This window comes from Oreochromis niloticus, linkage group LG3 (genome assembly GCF_001858045.2).
Source record: "Oreochromis niloticus isolate F11D_XX linkage group LG3, O_niloticus_UMD_NMBU, whole genome shotgun sequence".
Classification (NCBI taxonomy): Eukaryota; Metazoa; Chordata; class Actinopteri; order Cichliformes; family Cichlidae; genus Oreochromis; species Oreochromis niloticus.
The window spans coordinates 38436039-38461792 of NC_031967.2; the positions used below are offsets into that span (position 1 = coordinate 38436039).

The 25754-nt window shown below is 39.0% G+C and overlaps 2 protein-coding genes and 1 long non-coding RNA gene across 7 annotated transcripts; 1 reads left to right on the plus strand and 2 right to left on the minus strand.

Moving 5' to 3' along the window:
* Positions 1-1281: 1281 nt before the first annotated feature.
* Positions 1282-2522, plus strand: LOC112843371 (uncharacterized). Of its 2 annotated transcripts, XR_003215702.1 has the most exons (3): positions 1282-1749; positions 1884-2060; positions 2248-2522. It is a non-coding gene; the product is annotated as an uncharacterized LOC112843371 (long non-coding RNA). The 2 variants fall into 2 exon arrangements; XR_003215701.1 differs by lacking the exon at positions 1282-1749 and having other exon boundaries at positions 1762-2060.
* Positions 2523-3261: 739 nt separating this feature from the next.
* LOC109196788 (low affinity immunoglobulin gamma Fc region receptor II-like) lies at positions 3262-9407 on the minus strand. 3 transcript variants are annotated; one of them, XM_025901987.1, is made up of 7 exons: positions 9245-9407; positions 8268-8689; positions 7943-8188; positions 7674-7856; positions 7434-7526; positions 5943-6027; positions 3262-3457 (listed from the first exon to the last, which is right to left on the minus strand). In XM_025901987.1, exons 2-7 carry the CDS (start codon positions 8584-8586, stop codon positions 3451-3453), a joined length of 933 nt encoding a protein of 310 aa, XP_025757772.1. In that variant the 5' UTR covers positions 8587-8689; positions 9245-9407; the 3' UTR covers positions 3262-3450. The 3 variants fall into 3 exon arrangements, with proteins under 3 accessions (XP_025757772.1, XP_025757771.1, XP_025757770.1); XM_025901986.1 differs by lacking the exon at positions 3262-3457 and having other exon boundaries at positions 4732-6027; positions 7434-7523; XM_025901985.1 differs by lacking the exon at positions 3262-3457 and having other exon boundaries at positions 4732-6027.
* Positions 9408-13636: 4229 nt separating this feature from the next.
* Positions 13637-17727, minus strand: LOC109196857 (uncharacterized). 2 transcript variants are annotated; one of them, XM_019351340.2, is made up of 4 exons: positions 17371-17727; positions 15070-15111; positions 14262-14615; positions 13637-14023 (listed from the first exon to the last, which is right to left on the minus strand). In XM_019351340.2, exons 1-4 carry the CDS (start codon positions 17468-17470, stop codon positions 13818-13820), a joined length of 702 nt encoding a protein of 233 aa, XP_019206885.1. In that variant the 5' UTR covers positions 17471-17727; the 3' UTR covers positions 13637-13817. The 2 variants fall into 2 exon arrangements, with proteins under 2 accessions (XP_019206885.1, XP_019206886.1); XM_019351341.2 differs by lacking the exon at positions 15070-15111 and having other exon boundaries at positions 17371-17722.
* Between the last annotated feature and the right edge of the window lie 8027 nt (positions 17728-25754).

Consider the following 25754-nt stretch of genomic DNA (forward strand, 5'->3'; position numbering starts at 1 on the left):
CTGGAAGGAAAACATAAAAAGAGTACTGCACAGTACTGTATACCAGCTCTGCTTTTAGTCTCAGTAACTCTATATAAGTACTCATCTGTGCTCAGAGCTGAGGTCTCTCTCTATGAGCGTTTCTCTCTTTGTAAAGTTAAATTAAAAATACGACTGCAGGGAGGAGAGAGTTTGTAACCATAACTGATCCAAAATGACCTTTAAGAGCAGGAAACTGTCTGTGATCCATCTGAACTGAAGCAGATGTCAGGTCCAAGTAAAAGAACAGCCAGCGATTGTAGGACCAGTGAAATCTTGAGACTCGTGGTGATGCAAACATTTATTAGTGATATGAAGTGAGCGGATCCAAACTTCTCTCTACACTGAGGTGAGTGATTGAAGCAACACTTAATTCATGCATGACAAACAAACCTTTTACACGGCCATTATGTTTATGGTTTAAAGACAACATGACACTGACTCGAGCAGTGACACATCAACTGGTATTATAAATAAAAGGAAATAGATTCAATAACCAATCAAAAGGACACAAAGAGTGAAGGAAGATCAGACTAACAGGCTACCGTCCTTATTCTCTTATTTTAAAGAGAGGTGGATGACTTGGATTAAAGCGTTTCTTTAAATGGACATTTTTCATCTATCCTGTTGTTTTTTGGAGCCTTTGAGGATTTCTGAGTTCACTTCAGAGCAACATTAACTGTTTGAAAACAACTATTATTTCAATCTTTTAGGTAAAAAGTTTAAATTCGGAGGGTTATGGTTACACTTTGGTTAACATCCCCACATATGGACACATTTTCTAACAGAAAAACTGCTGGATGATCTGTTGGATGTTGAGCAAACTGATGTTAGCTGCCGTTCAGTTCAGTCAGAGTTATGTAGTGGTGTTGTTTGAGTGAGGTCAGTCTCTCTTTCTGTTGTTTGATAACTCACTCGGCAGACACAGACCTTGAAACTTGAAGATGATCGTAGGAGGAGGAGGGTGAAGCAGGAAGCTGTGAGCATGAAACTTACTGTCAGAAGCAAATTTGTGCAAATAAAAAATGTGCACGTTTCAAAGACTGTAACAAAAAACTGTTCATACTGACACATGAGACACGAGACAGTTTTCATTCTGTGGAGATCGTAGGAACCATGTAAGTTGTTCCTTTTATGGATTAAGAGGGTTGGTTTAAATGCACACACTGTATTGGTGCACAGGTGTGGGGCGTGACTCATGGGTGTGTTAGGTAATAAATGTGGTTGCACTCACCTGTTCACTGCACCTGATGTTGATGAGCAGAAAGGTAGGGTAAGGGGGAAACTTCCTGTTTGACCGCAGCTTGAGCACAGCTTAAGTCATTTTGATGCATTTTTGATGCATTTTCTTAAGTTATTTTTTGTATGAAACTTGAGTTTAGATTAGTGCACTAATTTATGCCATGGCCAGATCTTGTAGTTTGGCATAGTAATTGGTGTCAGGTTTGTGAGTTGCATTCATGTTGTTTGTGCAGTCTGTGCATTTGTATCATGTTTTGATCCCATGTACTGATTTTGTGTAGTGGACAGTACAATGTGGAATTAAAGTAGCAAATAGTAAAGAAATGCATCTCATGTGTTTATTGGTGCACGCCATCTGTGTCCTCATGTTTAGCCTGCTGCAGCCGTTGGTTGGAAGAGCCGCAACAGAGAGATCGTTCAAGATCTGAACTAATAAAATGTCCTTTTGACTCCGCCTCTTTTATTAATGTGAAATCATTTCAGAGCAATGTTCGTAAAATTGTATAATATTTAGTTTTTCCAAGACTGAACATTTTCCTCAAACACAAATCTACTTTCAAAGTAGCTGAATTTATTTCTTTATTGATCGTGTTAAGCTAACAAACGCATTCAACTGAAAGCAGATCAAGGACCTGGAAGGTGTAAAAGGTTGATAACCTCCAATCAAGCAATAGTGTCTGTCTGTGGAAAACAACACTGGAAACGAACTCCAAAGAATCCCCATCAAACAAGGCATACAGCTGCTGTTCCACAGAGGCCTGAAACTTTCAGAGGGCAACTCATCAAAGTTTAGTTTAGATGTGTGTGAGCATGTTACTGTTTTCCACTGGGTGGCTTATTGCAGAAATTTATTTATGTTTCTATTTCAATTTTAACTGTGAGGGTTGTTCCTTCTGTTGAGTTAATAGGGTAGAGAGCAGCTGGTCTGAGTGATGCTAATGTCTGACATCACCTACATGACACCTCACTCATGTTTCTCACCTGCAGGTCAGGCAGAAGAGGATGAACTGAAAGAAGAATCAGTTTGGTTTTTTTTATATTTACAAAATTTGATGAACATTTGAGTCAGAGATGAGGCCTTCTGCTTACAGCAGTGGGTTAAAGCACCTAAAGTCCACAGTCTGTTAACTGATCACTGCATAAACACTGAACATATGCATATATATTAATAAAGGTTTACAAAAGAAAAAAGTCTATAAATTATAAATGAAATCTTTTATCTGTATTAGTTCTACACTTCATTTTGGCTGCGCCTCCCTGAGGCTGGTTCTGCCAGACATTTCTGGCGATTGTAGGCTCTTTATCTTACTTTTACACAAAAAAACACGTAAAGGAAACTGTTGCTGTGATTTGGTGCTATATAAATAGAATTAAATGAAAACTTATAAGCTCCCACCCAGGTTTTCTATTGGACACACTGCCAGGGACAGTGATTGGCTTTTAAACCATGTGACCACATGCCCAGCAAATCCTTGTTAATGGCGCATAGGTCAATATGTAAGTGGATATATGACTGGATGTTTTTTCTGTGTCCGTCCTGTTTAAATGTTGTCTGTAAAACATTTTATGATGATTGACGAGGTCTCAACCTGAAGCATGTCTCTGTCAGCCTATTAGAGATCAGGGCTGTCCTGCTGTCAAATAGAAGACATCTGGTGGATCTCTAACAGTCATTTTGAGCTTTATGGGAACTTTCTGTAAGTATATGTGCATTTCTGCTGACTTTGCCACAGAGTGGGAAATCTTTGGAAATAAAGAGTAACAACTGTAGGACGATCAACCATGACAAAAGATCAGAAGAATGGAGCACATGTTTGTAGGTGAAGCTCTTTTGCTGCCACCTGCTGGATCTTTATACATAGTGTCTCTCAAACAGGTACCCGCTCTCTCTCTCACACACACACACACACACACACAGGAACAGATAACAGGAACAGTTGCTAAGGACATAATATAATAATAATGATGGAGAACTTTATTATATAACTTATTTATTAGAGTTTACAAAGTGCTTTGGTAAGAAACTCAAGAGCAGATTTTAAAAAGAGGAATGAAAATTTAAGTGACAAATAAAAATAAAACTATACAAACTATAAAAATCTGTTAGACCAGTTAGAGACCAGCAGCTGGACATCAGTGGTTGGACTGGTGGACTGCTTCAGTGAAGAGTAGACGACGTCTGGCTCTGGTTTAAAGTCTGAACACAAACACACACAGTTCAAACAACAGGAAACATGATTACAAGCTTTGTATTTCAATCAAGACCTCCAATCTCCACCTCTCTGCATCACACACAGTCCCAGTTCAGACTTGGACTGGGTACCAGCTCAGATTATTTATTAATAAGTGACTTTTATGTATATATGCATGTATATATTGTGCTATTCTTAGTTTGTGTATTGTCTGTCTTTGTTACTGTTTGTTTATAATGGAGCACTGTAATGAAAAATAATTTCTCCCAGGGATCAATAAAGTATTCTGATTCTGATTCTGATACAAATCACAGAGCTTCCATTCTGCTCACACTTTAACTGCTTCTTCAAACCTGGAGCCCACAGATCTGTGCTGATCTTTAACTTTGATCACATGATTTCTTCTAGTGTGGGTTTAATATTGGTTCCCTGTCTGTCCTCCCTGTGGCTCGTCTCTCTCTGTTCCCTGTGTTACTTCATTAATCTGTCGCTGTTCCTGATTTCAGTTTGGGTTGTTCTTTATTTCCTGTTTTACTTTGTTAGTTTTCACTTGTATCTGATTTTGAATTTCACTTCTTTCCTCGGTGTCTTGGTTGTTTTCAACTGTTTCTAAACTAGTTGTTTCGACTTCCCTGATTAGTGTGTGTGTGTGTGTTCCCTCACCAGAGGCCTCACGGGCCTGTACTACGAAATACAGTGTTGGCTTTTCCAATTAGCTTTGTGGATATATCACTGTGGCAACAGGGTGTAGTTGGTGGGTGTGGTGCAGGGGTTCAGGGGGTAGTGCTGGGGGAGGCTGGCAGACACAGTGGTCTGCAGTGGTCTAATGATGCCTTCTCTTTTTACAAACAGGAGCATGCTGGGACCAGAAGAGGGTGGAGTGAGCTACCGAGCAGTGCAGACAGAGTATGATGGCTGAAATAGCCGGTCAGACACTCTGAGTATTAAAAGTGAATTTAGCACCAAACCAAGCACCTATTGGGTCACGTTGGGTCTCCGAGTAAGTCCTGCTACAATCACCATGGTAACTTGTGCTATGAACCTAGCCTGCTCCTTCTACATCATCTTTTTTACACTGAGGGACACCAGCTTTAAATAGATCCAGTTCCAGAGCTGTGACGTGCAGCCGTCACCTTCAAAGTAAACCGAAGCACTGAGAGCGCACTCAGTGATAAAATAATTAACTGGAATAATTATCAGAATTCGTCGCTGCGCACTACATCACCAGATGAATGATTTGTTTTGGCATTAATCACATATCCTTTTTGCTTTTAGCCAGTATATTTTTTATGTTTTTATAGTTTTTTATTCACTCTCTGATAACGTCTCTGGAGGAGGCAGCACTCATCAGGATTATTTCTGTGGGAGAAAATTCATGTGATCCATGAAACGCCTCTTTTCGATTGGTCAGATGGTGCCAGCATCGCCCCTTTCTGACTGCCAATGTTAGGGTAACTGAATCTACATAATGGAACGATATCCGGGTTATGATGAATGATCTTTGTGCTACAGCGTTCTTTCCTGCTGTCCTGATTTGTTTGTTTTGGATTTGGGGTGGAGGTTTGTTTAACAAAAGGTTGAACAACATGTGGGTGGAGCTTCTGTGTCCAGGATGCCATATTAGGGATGTGTTTAGAGCATCTGCAGCCTGAGCTTTAGGGTAACAGGGGTTAGTTTTATATACAGTGAAGTCACTATGTGAAAGTTTGCTCATATTTAACATGAACAGCCACCGCTGGGGCAAAATATATCTGACAGGAAGTAAAGACCAGCAGACCAGCTCCACTGTAAACAAACAACAGCAGCAGGTTTTTTCTCCAGCTACATCCGAGTAAAAACACACAGCTGTCAGGTTCTGTTTGTGATGACCCACCACCCTGCTTTGTTTTTGGCCTGTATGTGTGGCAGGTGTCACTGGCTTTGGTTTCTGCACGAAACAACACTGCGTACAACATTTCTTCACCCATGCACTCATTTACATTACTGAGTGCGTGCACACATGCACACACACACACCACGGTTTAAGTTCTCCTCATGTCTTTAAATAGCTTTTGTTTCCATCTCCCTTTTTGTCATGGTTGTGCAGCCAGTTTGTCGGTTTGTGACAATGTGCAGGATATTTGTTGACATAAAGACAAAAAATGAATAAATAAATACTGCTAAACACTTGTGTTTGATGTAGCATAAAATATATTACTAGTATATATGATAGTTATGTTAAAAAACAATATAGTTTTATTTTTAAACACTGTGTCAGTACAAAGAGGAACACAGATTTATAACCAACCTCACATTCTGCTCCTCGTATCTCTTTAAAGTAACTGTTGACTTTACATGAAACACTTTGTTTCTGACAGAAAAGTCTATCAATGAATCACAAGACTGAAATTTGAGCCATGAAGTGGTTAGCTTAGCTTAGCATGGTGGCTGTAAACAGGGTGAGCAGCTAGCTTGTCTCTGTCCACAGTCAAAGATAAAGAGCAGCTGTACCTGGGCCTCCTTGTTCTGTTGGTTGTTTGTCCATAACTAACATCTTCAGTTCTCACTGCTGAGTAGACCACAGCTGAATCAGTCTCTGTACAATAAACACATTAGAATTACTGCAGGTACAACAACAGCATTGTTATATTATTACACTACAGCTATATGCATATCTTTTAAGATACTAAGTGATGGCATTAAGAGATCCATGAAGACCTTTCACAGGTCTCTTATTTGAACCCTTCTGTTATGAAGGAGCAGAAATAACCGGAGACATTCCTGTAAAAAATAACAGATGATGACAAGAAAGTCCCCATCTTCTTTTAGTGCAAACTGACACACTTCACTACAGAGAGAACAAAGGAAACATGCTTTCACAGCATGAACACTATTATTAGCTAAAGCAGAGCATAGTGCAATGAGAGGACTCAACTTCAGACTACCTGCTACTGCTGTCAGCAGCAGGAAGTTACTGCTGTGGTTTCACAACTGTAAGAATGATGCACTGTAATAAAGGACATTCTGAAAAGGTTGAAAATACACAGTTAATGACCTTTGTTGTGTTTGTGTGGCTGAATTATTGTTGTTAATTCAGACAAAATGTGGTCAAATGAACATGAAGATAAATGATGGATCACATTTGGGCCAACAAACTCTCCTAAAAACACATCAGTGAGCCTGATGTGGACAGACTGAGCTGTTCACTCATTACAATGAAAATACACTGCAGGTCATTTTGACTCATCCCGCTGCCACAAATACTACACCAAGAACAGTAAGCAAATTAAATAATTACTGTTTGAGAAATCCTAAATGAACCTTTTTTAGCAGTATAAAACCGTATGATTAAGGTTGTGGAATAAAGTTTACGTGTCCACCAGGACAGAGCAGAGAAGCCAGGAAGTGTATTTAGTTTAATAAATGTAAAAAACAGAGGAGCAACTGACTGCCCACAAAGCAACAAATGTTCAACATGTCACAGAAACTACCAAATTTTCAACTTCATAATAGTCAGATTCAAAATTTAACGTATAGATTATAAGATAGAATATAAAATGCTAGAGATACATATATTTTGATGCATGCTCAATCATCCAGTGAACAACACTCAGTAAGTACAGAGGGAAAGACAGCTGCAGTTAGGTTTGGTTGTGGAACATCTATTTCACTAATGCAGTCAACAACAGCTTTTGTGAACCCAAATCTGGTTCTAACTTTATATTAAACTCAGTCTGAGACACCTGACGAGGAAAAGGTCCTGTTAATCCAAACTATGCTGATAATGCACACTGTCACATGTTCAGGCTCCTTAAAGACTCTGACTCCTTTTCGTTAATAGTATCATTTCTCTGGTTTTATTTATTAATTTATTTTAATTACTTGATCCTTACTTTGCAAATATGTCTTTTTTATATTTATCAGTTTCCACAAAAAGGAAAATGAAAAAGGCCCATGACTCCAAACCCTACCCCCCACCATATGAAGAAGTCACAACACTACCTCTGCTTCTTCTGATTGGCTGTTGATGAATTGTTGTTTTGACAGCACTGTACATCACATCAGTGATGATGTCATCTTCCCCAACTATGTCTGCTGAAATGATCCAAATGAACAATAACATGAATTAAATATCTAAACAGAGATTACATTTAAGAAAGTTGTTACTGTGATCATAATGAATGTGAACTTTATTCTACTAAACAAACTCAGACATGAAAGATCAGGAAGTCTGAGTCTCACCTTCAACTTTCCTGTGAACACATCGTCTCACCAGCAGAACCAGTAACACCAGCAGAACCACAATACAGACTGATGCAAAAGAGATTAACATATGAAAAAGAAGAGGGGCAGAGGCTGGTGCAGGGATAGAGGTGTTTATAAGTAGAGGTGTGGATGTAGGTGGAGGTGTGGTGGTGTGTTTGTCTAAAATAAAGCAAACACAGTCATTAAGTTGTCGTCACATTGTGAATGTTGAAACCTGCAGAAACACAGACAGGTGAGTGTGTCACCTGTGACAGTGATCCAGCTGGATGGAGACTCTCCATGACCGCTGATGTCACACTTGTAGAGGCCTTCATCAGACCTGGAAACATGCTGGATGGTCATGTGACCTGTAGGCTGCTTCCTGATGAGGGAGCCATCTTTATAGAAAGCAGCTGGGAGGTTGGAGGGAGTGGTCTTTGTTTTACAGAGCAGAGTGACGTCATCTCCCTCCATCACAGGGAGGACAGGACTCTGCAGGATCACTGATCCACCTCAACACAGAGACAAACTACAGCATTTCATCCATTTACACACAGCTTCATCAACACTAACTCCACACACTCAGCTTACCAGTGACTGTCAGGTTAACCATGTTACTGATGGGACCCTCTCTGGACTCACACCAGTAAACCCCACTGTCCCATGTGTCGATGTAGCTGATGTTACAGATCAAACCAGCTGGTTTTCCCCACCCATCTCCACACTGAGTCTTCTGTCGTTTGCTTGTGTTTCTCCTCAGAGTCCATCCAGCAGAGCTGTCGTCCTCCTCACAGCTCAGAGACACAAAGTCATATTTAAAGAACTGAGAGCTGCTGGGACTCACAGTCAGACGAGCTGTGAGGGTTAAAATAAAAACTGATGATCTGTTAGACTTTACATTGTGAAACATGAACCCAATCAGGTCATATCAGTGAGCATTTCTCAGGTTTAAACTGTGACAGAAGAAGGTTACTGACCTTGGTTTGTTGTGCAGCTCAGCAGTGAGATCAGAACTAAAGAGAAATGACACTCAGGCTGATTTGAGGAGAACATAAAGAACAACTCCACACAAACAGCTGACAAACACACAAACTCGTCTCTGATATATCTGCTCATTTTCTGTTTGATGACAGCAACATGTTTCAATGAAGTTTGACAAAAGATTGAAAAATTGTGTAAGAGCTGGTGATAGCCCTCATTCATACAGTTAGGATTTGTCATGATTCTCTACTGCAGATTTTATTTAAAAAGCAGCTCTGTATATAGACCGACTAAACTCTAAGTATATACAAATTATCCTCTACCCTTAAATAACCCAGTAAAGTCATGTGTCCACTGTGCAGCTGTGTTGATATGAGCGAATGATTTGATCTTTTCACTGCCTGCTGTGTTTCCTCGACTCCTGAGCAAAGATAAAGAGTCAGTTCAGACCTGCAGTTGGTCCTCGTGGTGTTTTGAACTTGAATTCAGCCTGATTTGTTTTTCATGTCTTCTCCTCCATCATCAGTTATCAGGAGAGCAGACAGTCAAAGTACAAGAATTCAAACAAACACAGAGATTCTACTTACAGAGCAGACACAGCACAGATGTTTCCTTCATCGTCCTTCTCACTCATTTCAGCTTTTTTTCATTTCTGTCACTGACACCAAGTAAAGCCCGCCCTCTTCCTCTGAGCACCAGCTTTCTATTGGTTCAAACACAGAGGCGAAATCTATTTTCTTTTGATGTAGTTACGTCCCCCTCAGTGAGAGAGGCAGATATGAGCTGAAACACAGGAATCAAACCAGGGACGCTGCTGTTATGGAGCTGAACTGGAACCATTCAGACACTGAGGCCCTCTGAACACATTTTAATTACAGCTGTGCAGAGACACACTGATGACTGACTGGAACACTATGATTCACATTTTACATTAACACCATCCTCACACATGGTTTATATATGGCCACTAGAGGGAGATGTTGGACTTTAAACACTAACATGGATACAAGCAGCTCATCAAAATGTTCTTTTCATTTGTGTCATTTGTGGTTCTTCCTTACTGCCTGTGATCTGGAAATTACTCTCAGTTGGTCATGATGACGGATGTATTAGATCCAGAAACACATCTGCAGGACAGAGGAGTTAGTAGGCTGCACAGGTTCCTTTACAAAAACATTTTGACCTCTAACGTACATAATAGGCATGCGAGCAGGAGACACGGTGGAGAAGAAGCAGGCCAGTAGCATTGGGGAAGAGAAGAGAGAGGAATTCTGGATTAATCTGTAGAAAGTGGTAGAGTGTCCTCACTGGGGAAAGTGATGATTTGAACATGTAGGTGAAGGCAACAGAGGTAATTTCCCACCTGTGGGACTAATAAAGGCCATCTTATCTTATCTTATCTTATCTTAAGGAGCTTTTTATGGTAGGCATGGTGTTAAAGAGAGAAAAGCAGAACAGATGTTGAAAATCCATCAACTTCTGTCCTGTTTTTCTCTCATTAACATAAAAAGCTCCTTACCTCTGTTGCCTTCATCTCTTCACTTTATTCACTTATTCTCAATTATTCAATTCAGTTCAAAAAACAGTAAAGTCAAAGTGTTTTATATTTTAAGGTCCCTAAAATAATATAGAGAAAACCCCAACAATCATATGACCCCCTGCGAGCAAGCACTTTGGCGACAGTGGGAAGAAGTGTATTAACTAGTGCTGTCAAAATTAACGCGTTAACGCAAGTTAATCCCCCATCACGGTCACTGTGACTACAATTTTTAACGTAATTAATGCACCTGGAGTGCAGAATGACTCAAAATCCCTGAAATGTTTCTGTCAACACATTTCTGGCAGTTTGTCCAAGTAGAGTTACCTTCACACATGCACAAATGGGCAGCTGATCTGGTAGTGACGGGCAGCTGAACCAATCAGCTTAATCTGGAAGATGATAAACGCACATTGGTCCTCTTGATGGGAAATTTGAGTATTAAAAAAATAACAAGACGGAACAGTCGACCAACATAAAGTATTATGCACATTGTGCAAGAAGGAATTTTCTTTTCCAGCTTACAATATCACATTGACGCAAAGCATATATTAGTCGTGGATGCTGCTAGCACTTTGGCTAACACGTCACCCAGCTTGCGACAAACCACTCACGGAGCATCGGGCACTTAGTAAGTCTACCTCGGATACATTGACTGACACAGCTGCCAAGTGGATTGCAACAAGCTGCAGACCTATTAATATCATTGAGAACACGTGTTTTACAAAGCTTTGGTTCCTCGTTTCAAGGACTTGAAGTGCCTCCCCAAGAGTGACAGAGAGAGAGTGGATACATGTTTACAGAGTTTTGTGTTAATAAGAATGTTCAAGATGTTCAATAAACATGTTAAGTGCGTATATGTTCCCTTTTTTCTCGAGTCTGTTTGCTCGTGCGAAATGAAATGTGATTCATGTAGAATAAAAAAGAAAGATATTTAATCGTGATTAATCAAAATGAATCCACACTAACCCTGTGATGAATCTGATTAAACATTTTAATTGTTTGACAGCATTAATATATATTATATATTAGTGTATACTTACCTGTCAGTATATAGGTTTTTTAAAAAGTTGTATTTGAACAAAACTATTCAACTTCTCTTTGAATTTATATATATATTTATATATTATATTTATATATTTATATATATTTATAATTATATTTATATTTATATATTTATATAATTATATTTATAATTATATTTATAATTTATATATATATAATAATTTGAACATTATTTGTGTTTATTCTGTGTTTACTTCATTATATTGCATAAATGTCAGTTACAAGTTTAAATATAAAGTTGAAAAAATGTAATTGCAACCAGGCTATTGATCAAGTAATTGCGATTTATCTCCATTAATTACAGACAATTGTGAGATTAATTAGTTAATTTTTTAAATCTATTGACAGCACTAGTATTAACACATAGATGGATACAATTATCTAGAAATCGTATGCTACACTTAGAGATTTCCACATGACACTGAGGATGGGAGAAACAAACTGAAGATTTAAACAGGTTTAAACTGATTACACACTCAGAAAGTTTCTAATTGATCATAAGTTTGTAACCAAAAATATTCAAAAATAAAATCAAAACTTTTACATGACAATAACACTGGAACTTCAGCAGGTATAAATATAAATCTTTATTAACAAGATGATGATGAAGAAATTTGCATTTACATATATTCACTGTAAGAAAAGTTACATGAAAGAGGTTGGAAAGGGTCAGGGAGAGAAATATCTGAGTCTGTAACTACACAAATCTTTACTTTTATACTTTACACTGTGAGGTGCAAAATTTGAAATTTTAAACAAAAAAAAGAAAAATATTTAAGTAATGTCAACTACAACATTCAGTTATATCTGAACAATGAGCCAGATTATTAATCATCTGTAATTCACAGAACAAAAATTATACTGTAACAGCTGATCCTTAGTTTTTCTTACAAATAGCTGCTGAAGCTAAAAACAAAAACATGTATAGATTTAGAGATTATATCACATACATTTATACATGTTTGACTTTGTGTCAGTAAATCTCATGAACACTCTGAAAATGAATAAACTGTAGTTCAGAGTCACTGACAGACAGCACAGACACACATTGTTGCTCTGAGTCTGAACATGATGATCATCAGAGAAACAACTTCAGACTCTAACCAATGTTCCCTCTAAGCTGCGCACGTGTGCAATTGCGCACTGCTGGCACGGTCTCTGCGCACAGAAAATCTGCGTCGCGCACAAAAAAAAATTCTAACCTGAATTGAAATTAAAATAAATACGTTAACAATTCTGTTTTGCAGTGTTAGTCAGTAAGTGACTGGCTGCTCCTGTATGGGATTAGAACGATGCCACCTTATCCCATAGTCCAGCCAATGATGCGATTCATATTCGTATATACGCAGCTAATCAACGTCGTTGACAGGCTATGACAGCGTCCTTATGTGCCGACACCGGTGTTTTAGCTAGCAAAGCGGCGTGGCTGATGTGGAGTGAAGCCACGTTAATGACAACGTGTACAACCATTGGAGAGGTGAGCAGGACAGACGGAACAATTGACGGAAAAAGTGTGGACTTTATACCAGTTTTTAAATTGTGTTGATAGGCCACGTAAAACCAGAGTTATGATAAAAATATATGCAATGTTTGGTTTTCTTCCTGAATACTATCATTGTTTATATTTACTGCGGGAAGAAACAGCATTTTATCAGGAAAACGCTCGAAAGGACTCTGAGCCTGTGAGCAAAGACAAAACCAAACACCCCCCACCCCGTACCCCTTTCCTATTGGTGGAAAAATGTACCATGTCGACCAATCAAAAAATGATATGGCAACGTGGCATTTAGTTGTTAAGATACGGGGGGAAGTTTTAGGAGTGACGGCGGTGTTCTGAGATGTGAGAGATTTGAGACGTTTAGCACAAATCTTGTGTAGTTAGTGTGTAGTTAGTGTGTAGTGTAGTCAATAGTTTTGTTGTGTGTGTCAGAACAATGAGGCGACTGCTGAATGTTACAGGTGTTACAGGAGTGATACATCTCCTGCTGTCAGGCCTGCAGGTATCAGGCTGTTGTTCTCCTTTATCTCATAGTGGACAGAAATTATTTTTTGGAGTGGCACAAATAATTTGTGTGGCATCAGATTTGATGCAGAACAGCTGATTGTTCTGTAAATAGTTTGAAATGTTTATTTAAAAACGCCTTGGCTGCATTTTTAGGTAAACAGCTGTAAAAAAAAACTTTGTTTGCATAACTCAGTTACTTTTTTGAAGAAGTAACTATATAATTAAGTTCAAGTTATTTTTACTTCCAATAGTGTTAACATGCTACACAGGTCATGAACAAGATTTTTTTACATTTTCATTGTAAGTGGGCTAAAGCAGTTAATTAAAAGTAGTCTAACATAAATGTAAATGCTGTAATTTGATTATTTTAATAAACCATGTAACTTAGATGGATTCGATGCTGGCGTGACCACAGTGCACACGTCTGATGTCGCTCACAGTGGTCCAAGGGATCACTCAGGGAGTTTGTGTGTTCGCTCAGACACATGAAAAATTAGAGAGAACATTGATCTGAACATCCAGCTTTCTACAGCCATCTGCTGGAGGTTCACCATCATTTATCTATGTTTCTTTGTGTTTGTTCATCTGACTCACATTTGTGCTGTGGAGGCTTAAAAAGCTCTGCTTTATCTGGATCAGCAGGATTCAGTTTACATCTTCTGTAGGTCAAGAAACCAACAACAGCAAGAAGCACAGCAGAAACTGACAGACCAACGATCAGTCCAACAGATCCATCCTCTGTGTGTCCTCCTGTCTGACCTGCAGGTGAGAAACAGGTGTGAGGTGTCAGCTGTCAGGTAGGTGATGAGTGAAGAACAGAACAGAATCCATTTCCTCTTCAAACTGCTGTCAGACATTATCTACTGCACTCTGATCACATCACTCAGACCAGCTGCTTTCTACAAAGTCTCATCAACAACATCTTTAGAAACAAACATCAACAACCAGGAAGCAGCTTCACCTCTGATCACACACACACTCAACTCTACTCACTCACCTGGAGGATCAACAACACTCAGGTCGATTCTGCTGACACGCATATGAGCTCCCTTCCTGTGGTTTGTTCCTGTCATGGTGACACGACACTCGTATGTTCCAGTATCATTAATCATCACATTGTTCAGAATCAAAGACACGTCTCCATCCTTCATCTGTCTGTCCTGGAAAACCACCCGATTCTTAAAAGATTCATGCTGGTTTTCTGGATCCAACTGCTCGTCCCGATACAAAATCACATATTCATCTCCCAGGTCAGCTCTGCTCCACTTTACATAGTTTGTGTTGTTGTTGTTTGGAGCTCGACATGGCAGAGTGACGTTCTGTCCAGACTCAGCTGTGATGTTTTTCTGGTCTGAAAGAGGAAACAACACAGAGCAGAGAGGTTAAAGGTCAAAGTTATGACGAGAATGATTTACTTAGTTATGCAGTTTATTTCCTTTGATATTTGAGTATGACCATAAAATCTCTCTGACATGGAAACAAAATTCATGTGTTTGTCCCTCTGGAGTCATTAATTAGAAAAATTCTATTGGCCACTTGAATTTTCCAATTGGTTACCATTTTCCAAGATAGCTAACACTTCTATACAAGAAACAGCTGATTTACTACAGAATTCCAGCCACTCGTTAATTTTTAGTTAGTGAAGCTCCGGCATGTGTCGAGGTTTGGTTTGTTTGGGCAGAGTCATGTGATCAGTGACGGCTTTATTTGTTTGTCACTGCTTTATAAATAAATCATTAGCAGAATATTTGCTGTGTTTTGGTGGAGAGTCTGTGTGAGAGATAGAGAAGCAGTGTGCCACATACTGAGAGCCATGAAGCCAGTGAGGAGGAGAGGACATTCTGTTCCTAAATAAAAACCAAATAGAATAACCTTGTTATGTTTTTACATGACTAGTTCAGTTATTCAATTCAATTCAATTCAATTTTATTTATATAGCGCCAAATCACAACAAAAGTCGCCTCAAGGCGCTTTATATTGTACAGTAGATAGCACAATAATAAATACAGAGAAATAATATTATTCTACCCCCTGTTCAAAAATAAAGAGAAGAATACACTATACAGAGAAGTTATAATATATTATATCTAAAAGTACCTGTCCGCTGGTTAATCACATACATGGAAGCTCATTGCACAAACATACTTCCAGCCTATTATAAGACTGTGTTGCATATTATAAGATATATTGCACTTTTTATCTATTATGTTTACAAATGTCAAGAAGTCACAAACGAATGGAGAACACACCATAGCACATGTTTAAACAAGGAAGGTTTATTCACTAAAATTATTTATTAACCAAATAGACATAACATTATTTTTTACCTCCGCACAAAAATACATGTTCAAAACACAAGAGCCCAATATCACACAGAGCTGTCACGTGATATTAAATATAAGCTCTGTAGAGTGGCCAATCATAATGAAGCCGTTCAAATTAAAGCTTCATACTTTTATCCAGCAGGTGTCACCAAAGAGGACCACGTTGAAAAGCTTCGTAGTGAACTCTTTTTAAACACACGACAAAGCTTCATTTGTCCCTCGCTAACTTTAGTTTCTAGTCGTGATTTCTGTTTTTGATTGTGGTTAAAATCAAATTGACAAATTCTCCAGAAATTCATTGTTTGATTTTTAACCAAAAGTGTTACAGTTTGAACCCAAACAACTGTGTGATTGCAAGAAAGCGTTTAATACAATCCAAGAGCACATAAGACACTTTAGAATCGTTTTCATGTTTTATAAACACGTAATAAGTAATAATTCTGGTCCTTTATCTGCATGAAAGATGGGTGAGTGTCTCAGGGAAACAATATCAGCCTGAGCACGCTTGTATTTGTTACTGTACTTTTAAACCGTGGGGACTGTCATGCAGACACTTTGGAAACCTCCTTTGGACCTCACACACTCTTCTTAAAGTTTCTGCAGTAGGACTTGTTTTTTGACCTGTTTGTCTCTTACAGCGCTGTCACTGCCCCCCTCCCAATGTCTTCACTCCCTTATATAGATAAATGGGGCTGTGGGTGTATGTAGATGGTATGCAGATTGCTGCAACAACCACAACTCCGTTCATTTAGAATAAGTCTGATTTACTGACATATACACGGCGGTAAGAACAAAGACTGCGCATGTGTAAATCTGATTTTTCATAAAAATAATACTGTATTTCCCCACACATTAGTACATGAATAAATAAAACATGAAAACGAATGAAAAAAGTTTGAATGTGTTCACGTACTTGGCAGCAAAGCTGATTGTTCTAACAGATATCAGCCCACAAAAACAAGCAGCTGAATGAGGTCTAAGGACCGAGAGACTACACCAGATTTATAAAAGCTGAGGTTCAGCACAGCCGGGCTTTCTTTGTGAAGCAGGATGTTGGTTTATCCAGGTAACTTCAGGGCTTCCTGCACTACAAACGAGGTTCGCTTCTTACCGTGATGAATCGGCGAGATGAATTATGTGAACACGTTCACATTACAGATCAGCAGGTATGAAATCACCACTGACCAATCAGAACAGCAGAAAATAATGCACCATTCCTGGAACATCCCGCAAACCTTGGGGTGCGAACAGGAGCGTCCAAAGTTTTCTTTTTTCCTTTTTAAAGGATTTTTATCTGATCCTAATAGAAGCATAAGAAAAGAAAAAATGGCACCTATGCTGTATCAGTGTAAACCTGTTTAATCTATTTAATCTTTACTCTCAAAACTTTAAACAGCACCAAGTCTGCAGCTGAGAGGATAAACACTAAAATTTTGGCAGCTGGTTATATTTAGAGTTTCTGTTCAAAATCGTCTGGAAGTGCCTCTAAGTATTTAATTCACATCATGTTTAAAGTTTGATGAAGTTTCTCTGCTGGGGAAATAAAGTTTAAACTGGAGCGCTGAATGAGCCACAGACTGCGCGCATCAAAGGAAAGTTCATAGATTCGTTTGGTGATTTAGAAAATGTATTTATATTTTTATACGTGATTCTAATCTGCTGCTAAATCTCTTTGACACTGCAGGAAACAAACACGCTCGCTCTGCTCCATCTTTGTGTTTTATCATTTGATCATTTTTTGAGTGTGTGCTTCTTACTTTGATCTCAGAGGGAAACTCTCACCTGCAGACACTGACACGAAGACAAATAGGAAAGTCGAGCAGAGCGCCGCAGTCCCAGCAGACATGTTGGTGTTCCGGTGCAGTTTTAATCCAATTATCATGTAAAGTGTTAATCCGACTCTCAGTCTGACTGTGCTGGTATTCGCAGTGAATAACAGAGCCCGAGTTTCAAATCTGACTGAATGTGATTAAAGTTGAAATAAAGCTGAAAGTCCCTGACTGTGAGCACAGGTCCTTGTGCTGAGTGATTCCAGCACGCCCGGCCTGTCTCTCTGTTATCTGGAGTTATCCTAAAAGTGGGATAGGCGTCACACGAAGCTGGTTATTAACTCTGACCAATTAGAGCACGAATAAGTGCAATGACCTCAGAGCGGCTCATTTTACAAAGGAGAACAAAACAGAGTGAAATCATCATAGCTGCTGTAGACAAAGCAGCGGGATTACAGGTCAATCAGCATTCAGCGGTTCATCATTCAAAGCGCCTTTATTAAAAGTGGTGTAAAAGATTTTGAAAGTGCTGCTAATTAGGTTTATGTGAAACCTGGAAAGAAGGCACACAAATGGTGACTAAGTTTACAGACTTATCAATAAAAGTAAAACAAAGCAGAGTCTGATATTCAAGAATGGAGTTTTTATTTATGTATATATTTATTTATTTATTTAGTTTAATATTTAATAGACGGTTAGTCTTGAAGCCTCTGTTTCTACTTGTTCGCATATAGTAGAATCGTTGCTTTGTGCTCTCGGCTTTGTCCCTAAAAACTAAAAGGGGGGCGAGGGTAAGGATGCCATTGTACCAATATCAGCCTTTGTCTTTTGTTCTGTCTGCTGAAGCTGGCTTTGCACCAACACAAGGCTGTGTCTTCTAGCTAAAAAGCCAGAGGATATGGTAGGCATTTAGTCTGCGACCTCCAAGATTTTTAATTAAACATTTTAGTTATTTTTTTTAAATACAGGTTTAAATATGCCTTTGTCATGTACACAATGATCTTGACCACCAAAATCAGTATTTTAAAATTCTTTTCCTGCTTATTTAACCATAATCAGTACAGTGTAGTCACTCTGGTGTTCTTAAGAGTTCAGTTTAGTGCACATCACCCTTTACTTACACACTGTAAATACACATCTTCTATTCACCACCCAGTGTTTAAAATGGTTAATAATTGTAAGCCCAACTCTTCCAGGTTGTTATGAATGACCCAGATTTTTTTTAAATTTTGTGATTCAAACGTGAATGACGTGGAAAACATTTAAGACATGACTTACACAGTGATTTCCTTAATACTTTATACAGGTCACATATTTCAGGAATGTTTCTTAATGTAAAATTGTACAGATACGATACAAAATTTTGAAAACAGCTACCTCAGAACCTTCTGAGCTGTGCCTCTCCTGTACTGTTAGATGGATCTAAGCACAGGTCTTTATAAATTGTTCCACAGTACTCAGTAACCAAACAAATAAATGTGCTCTTGCCATTAATAAGCAATCGAATTGTGACTTCAAAAAGTAGCACAAACAGATACAACAAAAAGTTACTCAACAATGACTGATATTCAAGCAGAGTATAAATGAAATAAACTTTGTGCCTCTACAAATTAAGAAATTTATGATTAATGACTCAAGAAAACCTGTATTTTCCAGGCAACCATATGCCGCATGGCTGAGAGCAGCCGGCCTGGGTTTGAGTCCGAGCCACAACCCTTTGCAGTCGTCCCCTCGCCTTTCCTGTCAGTCTTCTCTAGAACTATTTAATAAAGCCAGAAAAAGGCCAAAAAATATATAAAAAAAATAAGACCTGTAAATTCAACACATGTGCATTTAAATTTTGGGCCATTTCAGAATAGTCCAACGAGGACCAAGGGGTTTGATGTTATAAGTTTTGTGCTGTAAGTAGGTTTTAGCTTTAAATATTTCCAGCTGATAAGGAGACGTATTGCATTTCAAATGCATGCTCAAATGCTTTAAACGTTTACTTTGTCTGTAGTGATATTGTTGCACTACTGAACGTTGGTTTTAACTCAAGTTCAAAATGTTTAGATGAAAATTAAACTTTGAGCTTTATTTATTTCGCTGTAATAACCCCAGAATGCCATTTGTTTAATATATTATTCTTATATATTTTTAATTTCTGAAATAATATACCCACTGTGCAAAAACCTCTGATTTTTTTTCTTTAACTGAAGGCATCTAATACACATGTTGTCACTGTGTTTTGTACGCGCTGTTAAACGAAGACACAGATGGGCAGTAAGGGTTCTGTTTTTAGCATATTTCTCCTGTTTTGGCTTCCCTTCATTGGCTTCCTGTTAAATCCAGAATTGAATTCAAAATCCTGCTCCTCACATACAAGGTCTTAAATAATCAGGCCCCATCTTATCTTAATGACCTTGTAGTACCATATCACCCTATTAGAGCACTTCGCTCTCGCTCTGCAGGCTTACTTGTTGTTCCTAGAGTATTTAAAAGTAGAATGGGAGGCAGAGCCTTCAGTTTTCAGGCCCCTCTTCTGTGGAACCAGCTTCCAGTTTGGATTCAGGAGACAGACACTATCTCTACTTTCAAGATTAGGCTTAAAACTTTCCTTTTTGCTAAAGCATATAGTTAGGGCTGGACCAGGTGACCCTGAATCCTCCCTTAGTTATGCTGCAATAGACGTAGGCTGCCGGGGATTCCCATGATGCATTGAGTTTTTCCTTTCCACTCACCTTTCTCACTCACTATGTGTTAATAGACCTCTCTGCATCGAATCATATCTGTTATTAATCTCTGTCTCTCTTCCACAGCATGTCTTTATCCTGTTTTCCTTCTTTCACCCCAACCGGTCGCAGCAGTTGGCCCCGCCCCTCCCTGAGCCTGGTTCTGCCGGAGGTTTCTTCCTGTTAAAAGGGAGTTTTTCCTTCCCACTGTCGCCAAAGTGCTTGCTCATAGGGGGTCATATGATTGTTGGGTTTTTCTCTGTATCTATTATTGTGCTATCTACTGTACAATATAAAGCACCTTGAGGCGACTGCTGTTGTGATTGGCGCTATATAAATAAAATTGAATTGAATTCTGTTGTTACTTTGTCTCATGTGTATTTTTCTAAATAGAGCTGCATCAGTTTCATTTTGGTAAAACAATCTTTGTGTGAAGTTTTTAGCTGAGGTAAACGCACCAATATCAGGACACTGTTAGGGTTATATTGTGGATTGTCATTTATGCTTAGAAATGTATAACCAGATATTCTTAGAGGTGTATAATCGATTGTGTAGTGATAGGATGTATGATCCTTAGTAGTCTGCAAAGACTCTGTGCACATTCCAGAGTGCTCTGGCATACACACACACATCCTAGGGTCATGAGAGAGTTCATACCTTATTTTATTGTTTTATGGTATTATTTTATTGTTCCCCCCCCCCCCAACACACACACACACACACACGCCTATACGTACACACAGACAAGGTACTCTTTGTTCACATGTATGCCTGTGTAAGACGTCATATGTTAATGGACTTATGCATAGTCATGTAACCACAATAAAGAGCAGTGTTACCGGGGAAGCTGGCTGAGAGTGACTGGGGTTCGAGCGGAAGGAACGGCGCTTGTCACAGTTCTCTCCCTCGTGCATGAGTAACACAAAGAGCTCTGGTGACTTGCATCTTGCTTTTGCCATTGTAGTAGAATTGTCTCATTCCTGATAGACTTAGAAGGTGATGGCAGGACGTGAAGATAAAACACAAATGCTGATTCTGGCAATGTAACATAAAAGACACTGAAGTTGTGAATACTGACCGTAAACAAACCATAAAGTTAGAGACCTCACTGAGACGTCTGCTGTCTCTGAGCTGTAGTTTGGTTCATGAACAAATTCATTTCTATGTAGTGGGCGTGGACGTTTATGCACATTGCATCAAGCAAAAATTTAATTATATGTCTTTGACTTGAAGAAATGTATTTAACATTTAAACATATTGTCTGCATATTCCAGCATAGAAAATAAAATAATTTTATGTGTTTACACTCACTCTTTCAAATAGACCCAAATAAAAAACAGCAGAAAATAAATAAACTCAAAGACTCAGTGTCACTAAGTCCTGTTGCTCTTAAATCTATTTTCACCTGTTTAGCAGGAGTGGAGCAGGCAGAGGTTTCTCTGGTGCAGGTGTGCTGCAGCGATCATGTCAGTGGGAGGAGTCAGGGGTTTCTCTGTGAATTTCTGCCTGCTTGGTGCTTGCTCAGAAGTTTAGGGGGTTTTTTCGCTGTAAAAAGAAGTTTTCTTCCCACGCAGTGAACAGCGGATGCTGTTGTTTTTGTCACTTTTTATGGAATCAAACTCAAAGTAAGGTCAGTACTTCCAAGCTTTAAACGCTGCATGGTCGTACTCTCTCCTGCACTCCATATTATCCATTGTTGATCTGCACACGTCTGTTGCTGTCACAGCCGCGCTTATGTCACTGTCATGAGACTCTCACAAACAAAATCACAGTTTAGTAACGCAGGGTGCTTACAGGAAAGTAACAGTAATCTTGTTACTTTGTTGCAATCCCTTAGTTTACTCATTACTTGAAAAAAGTAATCAGATTACAGTAACACATTACAGTTACACATTACTTATAACGCATTACTGCCCATCTCTGCTGATGACTGACTGGAACAGTATGATTCACATTTTACATTAACACCATCCTCACACATGGTTTATATATGACCACTAGAGGGAGATGTTGGACTTTAAACACTAACATGGATACAAACAGATCATCAGTGATGCTTCCTCAGTGTGATGACTCCCCCACTCTGCTTGTTTCTTCTTTCCCCCTTTCTTATTTCCTGTTGTGCATATCATTGTTTTCCCTACTGAGCTCTTCCATGTTTTAAGCCTCCTCGTCTCCTCCATCCTCCTGCCCATGACTGGATTGCCTGATAACTGATAATGTTTTGATATCAATTAAATATGACTTTTGACACAGCTTCATCATAATTAGTTTTGTTAAATCACAACTAGAGCTTTATTTTAAGTTTTCAGATGTAAAAGTGCTCATGACATGTTTTATATTTAGGGACACTTTGAATTAAATTCACAACACAGATCAGTGTGACACATGTCACAGCTTTTTAACCACCCCACAAACACAGAAGGGCAGAAACAAACAGGAAGTGTTGTTTACAGAGCCCTCCTCCCTCTATGGTTCAGATATTCCAGCTGTGGTCACGCCTCTGTTAAAAACTGCAGGTAAAAACGCTGCAAACGCTACACCTCTACATCGTGCATCATAGGTGCTCTGGTACGCCCTGACATGGTATTTTGAGTTGATTATTTTTGTTGTAAAAATTTGTCTTTGGTATGTTTCCTGTTTTATTTTGGAGTTTTACTTCTGTAAGACAGAAGAAGTCACTTTGATGATGGCGAAACGTTTCTCCAGCTAAAAACGCTGTGTCCAGAGTTACACTGGATCATCTCTGCAGCAGGAGGACACATGAGCACCTGATGTGACAAACATCTTTCTTCTTACTCCTTCCTTTAAAATCAGAGCCTCTGAACTGAAACCGTGTTTTTCGTGGTTCTCCTGTGAAGTATCTAAGCTTTTCTTGTCACAGACCCACATCACCAACATCCACCATCACATAATGAACCAGAGGAGTGTGAAAGCAGGCTGATTCTCCAAGCACCGAGCTCCTCCGAGTCCTTCACTTCATTATTATCTCCAACTTCACCACATACAAACTGACAGATTAGTGTGCACTGGGTTAAACTGTCTGGTTTTGGCACTGACATGAAAAAACATCAGAAATGCATCAGGTTCAACATCATAATTAGAAGTTAAATATGTGACTTTGTTCATTCTCAGTGGGCTGGATTCTGAGAATACGTTTCCCTTTTACAACTTTATTGGAATCTACATGCATGAACGCAAGACAGCGATGATAAGAAAAGGGAGATGTGAGTGGTCCACGTGTAAAACGCGCAGCCCCAATTTTAAAGCAGCCTGGTTTTCACTTTAATGTCTGGCTGATGAAGCATGAACCATGTGTGAGACGTGTATTTCCAGCTAAATTAGAGTAAAGTGTTTCTGTGTGACTCTCTGAGTGAAACTGAGAGAGTACCGGTGGGTTTGGGGGGTGATGCGACCGGAAATCTGCTGCATGAAACTGATGAAAAATCCACTTTCTTTATGAGACAGAAAAAGAGAAAGAAGGAAGGAGGTGTTTGTGGCTCTGAGAGACAAAGTGAGGGAGATCAACCTGCGGATTTGCCTTCCTGCTCATCTTTAAACTAAGAAATAACAGAAATGAAGGTTTGTGGTGCAATGGTGATGCATATTTATACGTCCTAAAGCTCTGGTTGAAGCATTCGTGGGAAATTCAAAAGAAGCTGTGAAAACCTCCACATCTGAAGACTTTGAAGAAACACCCACCAGCGTGTGTATACTGTGCTCATTCCTTTAGCACGACAAGCCGAGCCTGCTGTTCACGTGTTTTTTTCTCATTCTGCTTCCTGTACATTAAGACCGAGTCTGACAACAGGAAGTTGCAGCGACCTGAACCAAACCTCAAACAGCGAGGTGTTTGAGTTTTCAGTGCCACGAAGATCGACTCAGACGCTCGCCTGGAGTCTCTGAGGCTGCTGAAAGACGAGGAAAAAGCCACCTCAGAATTTGAGGTTGTTTCTGTTCCACCTTTAGGAAGAAGTGAGACAGTTTTCAGACGAGGGATTTCGATTCATGAGTCTAAGTCTTCGTTCCTCGTTTGGTAAGAATGAAAAGTCTTTTACAGGCAAACTTGTAGAAATCCTTCTGCAATTAAAAACGGGCGATTTAAGACAAAAATGATGGGGAGTTGGAACCAAACTGGGCCTATAGACTGTAAATGATGTTAGTGTATTTAATATCACTGCTGAGAATAAGTGTGAACTTTGACTACAAAAAAAATAGAAATTAAAGATATCACCACCACATTTACCTTTAAATCTCTTTATTTAGAAGCAAAACAAATGACTTATTTGTGTGCTATTCTCAGTCTCGTGTTTTCCTCTTATGGACCGAAGCCACACAATCTTTGGCTTTTTCTTCATTTCATATTTCTCTATGTTCCCTTTAACTGAGCTCCTTTTTAGTGTCATTTCTTACCTTTCTGAGATTTGTTTTTCACCTTTTGTTGCTCTCACACAACAATTTTCTCGATTTGAGGATTAAAAATGTTTCCTGCTCTTGTTATCTTTCTTCCTGTTATTTAATAGGAAATGGTCTCAAAGTGCAGCAGCACAACAGAGCATCTTTATAAATGTCAAACTCAGGAAACCATCTGAGTTTTTTTCCATTTCCTGTTCAGTTTCCTGTTTGCAGCACATCACTTCTCTTTTAGCTTCATCTCTGCAGCCAAAGCTGATCAACAGGAGGCTCTGAGACTCAGTGAATATGAGAAAATGACTCACTGCCTGTGTAACATGCTCAAACCTCTGATTCATTCAGAGAAGGGGGGTCGGCTGCTCTTTTGGCTGCTCCTTCTTTTTGTCATAGCAGTTTCAGCCCATTCGACAAGCTGAAATAAGAAGCTTTGCAGACAGTCAGGCATGCGTGTGACACTTAGCGGTGATATTTCTGGGACTTTGGGGCTCGTGTAAAAGCAGAGGATCTGCTGCTTTCTTTTATTCGGCTTCCTGAGTTTCAATGCTGATGCAGTCTGCTGGTCGTCGGCGGCTTCTTAAATAGCTGCCCGTCGATCAGGATGCTGACTGTGAAGGTTTTTATCATTTTTGCTGCCAATTTTATTTTTGCTGAAAATTTGAAACAGCCTGTTTACACATGAAAACTAACAAAAGTTTAAACTACCAGATCAGATTTTAAAGATCCTTGAAATATCTAGTTCTGAAGTGTTGTTGAAGTTTGTAGGGATTCTCTGGGCAGTAAATATTAAACCCATTATCAGGCTTCATAATCGGTGCCCCTGACTTCCTGACTTATTTTCATGAACTGAACACCATCTGACTTCCTCACAGATCACCCTGAGTATGTCTGAAAAGAGTCAGCAAAGGTAGGCTTGCTGACTGTTAGAGGTAGAACGTAGCTTATTTACTCTACTACTAAAGTACACTTTTAATGTACTTGTACTTTGATCGAAGTACTTCTATGTTCTGCTGCTTTCTAAACATTGGATGGGAATTTTGTCCCCATCTGTACTCCAAAACATTAATTTTAAAGCTTTTCGTACTTCTTATTTTGCAGATTTTCAAATAAAAATCCAAATAAAGCAGTGTAGAGGTCAGTAACTTACGCCGAGCATAAATGATGTTTGTTTTCTTTTACGGTGTTTTCTGGTGTGATGCTATGATACTCTGTCCTAATCTTATTATCAAAATCCAGTCACGTGACCTCATCTCTCGTTAGCCTTAAAGTAGTTGGC

Coding starts and splice junctions, on each gene's coding strand:
- LOC109196788 (XM_025901985.1), bottom strand. CDS start 8,586: ATGTTTCACAATGTAAAGTCTAACAGATCATCAGTTTTTATTTTAACC. Junction 7,857..7,942: donor CAGCTGGATCACTGTCACAG/GTGACACACTCA, acceptor GCTTTATTTTAG/ACAAACACACCACCACACCT. Junction 7,527..7,673: donor TGTTCACAGGAAAGTTGAAG/GTGAGACTCAGA, acceptor GGATCATTTCAG/CAGACATAGTTGGGGAAGAT.
- LOC109196857 (XM_019351340.2), bottom strand. CDS start 17,470: ATGATAATTGGATTAAAACTGCACCGGAACACCAACATGTCTGCTGGG. Junction 15,112..17,370: donor CTTCGTGTCAGTGTCTGCAG/GTGAGAGTTTCC, acceptor GTTTTTATTTAG/GAACAGAATGTCCTCTCCTC. Junction 14,616..15,069: donor CACTGGCTTCATGGCTCTCA/GTATGTGGCACA, acceptor TTCCTCTTTCAG/ACCAGAAAAACATCACAGCT.